Source organism: Cyprinodon variegatus, unplaced genomic scaffold (assembly GCF_000732505.1).
Source record: "Cyprinodon variegatus isolate N-32 unplaced genomic scaffold, C_variegatus-1.0 Scaffold110, whole genome shotgun sequence".
In the NCBI taxonomy this organism is placed as follows: domain Eukaryota; kingdom Metazoa; phylum Chordata; class Actinopteri; order Cyprinodontiformes; family Cyprinodontidae; genus Cyprinodon; species Cyprinodon variegatus.
Window position 1 is genome coordinate 1,505,336 of NW_015150563.1, and position 4,064 is coordinate 1,509,399.

A 4,064-nucleotide genomic window follows, 5' to 3' on the forward strand; every position below is an offset into this window, starting at 1 on the left:
GTTTTCCTTAGATAGAAAACTTTGAATCAATCTGACTGAAAGATCTGGTTGAACCGTAGAAATAAACTTAATAGAATTGAATTGAACATTAGCCCGTCTGCAGCAGCCGGGGCCGGTTTTAGATTCTGATCATAGATTGAGGATCATTTCAATAATTGAGTTTTGCCACCTAGAGAAGAACATTAAAGACTCATTAAATTGCAAGAATGTTTTTTTTCCCTGAAAAGGATGAAGAACTGAGTATTTAGGAAACACTTTTAAACTCAGCTGATGTCCAGTCGTTCATTTAAAGCTAGTTGTTTAATTTCTGTGGAATCATCAGAATGATGCATCGTTTAGTGTAAAGCAGCTCAGTGGGAGGCGGTTCTACAGAACCAGGATGTGATCGAAAGCCCAGAAACTCCAATGTTGGCAATAACCCAACTGCCTGACAACCCAAACCCTTTGTTACGCTCTAGTTTCAGTTAGAAAGTGGAATTTAAAGACCCAGCAGGAATTAAAGTTCTTCTCTCAACCGACCCAAATAAAGAAGCAACGTCTGTTCAGGGTTAGACAGAACCGCCTCTAATTCTAACCAGCTGAACAAGAACCAGACCCACATGTTCAGACTCTGTTCTGACTCCATCTGTTGTTGTTCCACAGAGCGACCTGACCCAAGACATCAGTACCTCGGTTCTGTGGGTCGACAGTAAGCCCCACATGATCACTCTGGACTACACCATCCAGGTGCCTCAGGCCGCCCTGCGTCACCTTCCTGATGTCAGGTGGGCCTCCTCTGCTTCCTGGTTATCCTTTTAATCCTGAAAACTGTGTTTTTATTCTTTATCTGGATTTGACAATAATTCCATCAAATGTCTTTTATCTGTCAGAACAGCAGCAGGAAATAGTTTGATGGTCAGATAAAAAAGTTTTAAGTCAATAATGGTCAGTTTATGAAAAGCAAAATGATGAGACATTCTCCGTACCGAGAGGGCGCCACTGGGTCCCAGGAGGGCACCACGGGGTCCCAGGAGGGTGCCACGGGGTCCAGAGAGGGCCATGGTTAATGTATCCAGTTCACATAATAAAACAAAAATAAAATGCATGATATATACTTTCTATAGAAAACGAATTCTTCATCTAAAAGTTATTAAAAATTTAGATCAGCTTTGCTCTTCAGGTTATTCATTCTGCCCAGGATCCTGCTGGTAAATTAACTCAGGCTTTGTTGAAGGATGTAGATCTGAAGGTAATCTGGAGCAGAGCTTTAATCCCCAGACATCTAAGTCTGTGGTTTAAAATTAACGGAGGACAAGCCACAGCATTCCCCATGCTAGTATGCATCATAAATCGCTTTAAAAAGGATAGTAGTATACTGCATAAACTAATATGAAGATCTAGTATCTGTGATGTATTTTATGTGAAATTTAATCCCTGTGTAAAATTTAGAACAAAGTAAATTTCCCTGACACCCCCAGCATTGAAAAGCATAATCTGGGTCAGAGGACATTAATGTCAATAAACGCTGTCAGAGCGTCACAACTCTACTTAAAAGGCAAAGAGGATTTTATTTGGTTCAAAGAGCCACCAGATAGAAGCTGAAAATCGGCCAATCAGATCCATCAGAATAGACTGACCCCAACCTGAGCGAGGGGGCGTGACTTTTCTGCAAGAGCAGACCGATTGGCGGGGGGGTGCTGCGTTCAAGAGCGCTCAAATAACCACATATGCCCGCGATCACTGCTATGATCTAGAGGGCACTATGAGGTACCGAGAAGAGAAGGACGTTTAATTGTTAAGCTTAATTCAGTATATCTACAATCCAAAGTGCTTTACATAAATTAGACATTAAAATAAAAATAAAAGCAAGGAAGAGGAGCTTAGCCGATTAACAGTTTCTTCTAAATATCAGCAGATTATTGGGCAGAGTATTTGGCAGAAGGTACCTCAAGGTACTTTGATTGTACCTCGATTGTACCTCAAGGTACTTTGTACCTTGAAGGTTCCCTTAAGGTACTTTGATTGTACCTCGAAGGTACCTCAAGGTACTTTGATTCTACCTCAAGGTACTTTGATTGTACCTCGATTGTACCTCAAGGTACTTTGATTGTACCTCAAGGTACTTTGATTGTACNGATTGTACCTCAAGGTACTTTGATTGTACCTCAAGGTACTTTGATTGTTCCTCGAAGGTACCTCAAGGTACTTTGATTCTACCTCAAGGTACTTTGATTCTACCTCGATTGTACCTCAAGGTACTTTGATTGTACCTCAAGGTACTTTGATTGTACCTTGAAGGTACCTCAAGGTACTTCATCATGTTGAATCTTAGCAAAGTTCGGAGCTGCAGCCTGGACTATAAAAACCAGCTAGGCGGGTTTTCAGCTTCAGAACCCCCCCCCCCACTTGACGTCTTCTCGTGTTGTTTCTCCGCAGTAAGTTCCGGCTGTCCTACTATCCCCACCGCCTGGAGAACTTCTCTGAGCTCCTGAAGGACGCATTCAAAGGCAAAATGGAGCACACCGTCTATGGAGACTTCAAGGCGTATCGTCCAGGTCAGGCCCAGACGCCGTGCTACTTCATCCACGTGTGTAAGAAGACGGCCTGACGGGACCGATCTCCGACCTCTGGATGGAGGAAGGGGTGGATTTCAGTGGGTCATGACATGTTTAAGTTGACCTTTGGTTGGGCAGACATGTTAGAGCAGCAACAGATAAAGGTGCATCATCATCTCTGGTTCTGCTGGTCTTCACGTCCTCCTCCAGCTCATCCATTGTCTTTAAGCTCAGCTGTTTCTCAGATGTCTTCTGGACCGTTTCCTGCTTTTGCTTCTCCGCTGCAGATCTTATTGAAGCTTTTATTGGCCTGGTTTAAGACCGGTTTAAGAAGGATTCCTCCCCTACCAGGCCCCAAGCAGGTTAAACAGCTGGTCCAGTTAACTTCTTCCTTAAAGATCCAATATGTTTTAAATCTACTTTCCTTTCCTCTGAGATGGTAACAGTACAAACCTTTGCACAAAGCTCTGAGCTGGGCTGAACCGACCAAAACTCAAGTTCCAGTGACCCCATGACTGAAGCTGATTCATTTCCCAAAGAGCCTCTGTTCACAACCAAACTGGTCCAACACTGAGGGCAACTCAGGGAAAGTTAGTGCCAAGATGCGTCTGGCTGGACGGACCGCCGGCCGCGATCAAAGTCCTTGTATGACTCGGTCTTCTGGTTGTTCTGGTGTTTAATAAAAGGTTTTAAATAAAAAATGGGTCGTTGGGTTTGTGGCGTCATATTCAAGGTTTCAGGAGGACCTCGTCCATCTGCTGCCAACCCAGAACTTCTAAGCTTCCCAAAGTGGATATAAGGCATGACCAGATACACTGATGGAAATACCATGAAATAGGCAAGGAATTGATCTAATACATGATTCAGGTATGTCATATACCATTCAGTTGTAAAATGTGGTTATTTAATGAGGTTATTTCATCATTAATTCAATTCAGTTTATATATATAGTGCCAATTCTCATCATGTCATCTCAGATCACTTTACAGACACAGTTCAACCAGATCATCCAGTCAGATAGGTTCAGAAGATGAAAGAGAGATCTTCCAGTTAGTCAGAGAAACAGGACTACACTGAAAAACAGGCCAAGCTCCAGCATCTAGAAACAAAAGCGTTGATGGCAGTGACTTTTTTTTAGCTCTTATTTGTACCTTATCACAGATGTCCTCACCTCCATGCTATATTCTCTAACTGCATTATGACCTGATGATGATGCCAGCCTTAAGGTACCAGATATTAGAAATGGAACAAGAAATTTGACAACAGTGGCGGTTCCAAGAAATGTTGACATGTGGTCAGTGTAAAACTATGCAATCCTGTTCATAGTGGAGATAGATGGTGATTCCATCAGTCAGAACTTTATTTTCTGTGCAAAGAAAAGAGAACAAGATGTTGAGCCCAGATCTGGATAGATGGAGATTGGCTCTACTGTGAAGTTCTCCACAAATCGTTACCCAAAACACTTACAGTTAACAACATATAATGTTATGAAATAATTCCAGTCTAACTTGTTATGAGAAGGATTATTTT

The 4,064-nt window shown here is 42.3% G+C and overlaps 1 protein-coding gene across 1 annotated transcript in view; it reads left to right on the forward strand.

Moving 5' to 3' along the window:
• The window catches only part of gnmt (glycine N-methyltransferase), a 14,632-nt gene extending 11,409 nt beyond the window's left edge, over window positions 1–3,223 (forward strand). Inside the window, exons 5-6 of the mRNA XM_015374894.1 lie at window positions 643–764; window positions 2,416–3,223. Coding sequence (XP_015230380.1) covers window positions 643–764; window positions 2,416–2,587 — 294 coding nt within the window. The 3' untranslated portion in view covers window positions 2,588–3,223. The remainder of the gene's footprint in view (window positions 1–642; window positions 765–2,415) is intronic.
• The last annotated feature ends 841 nt before the right edge of the window (window positions 3,224–4,064 follow it).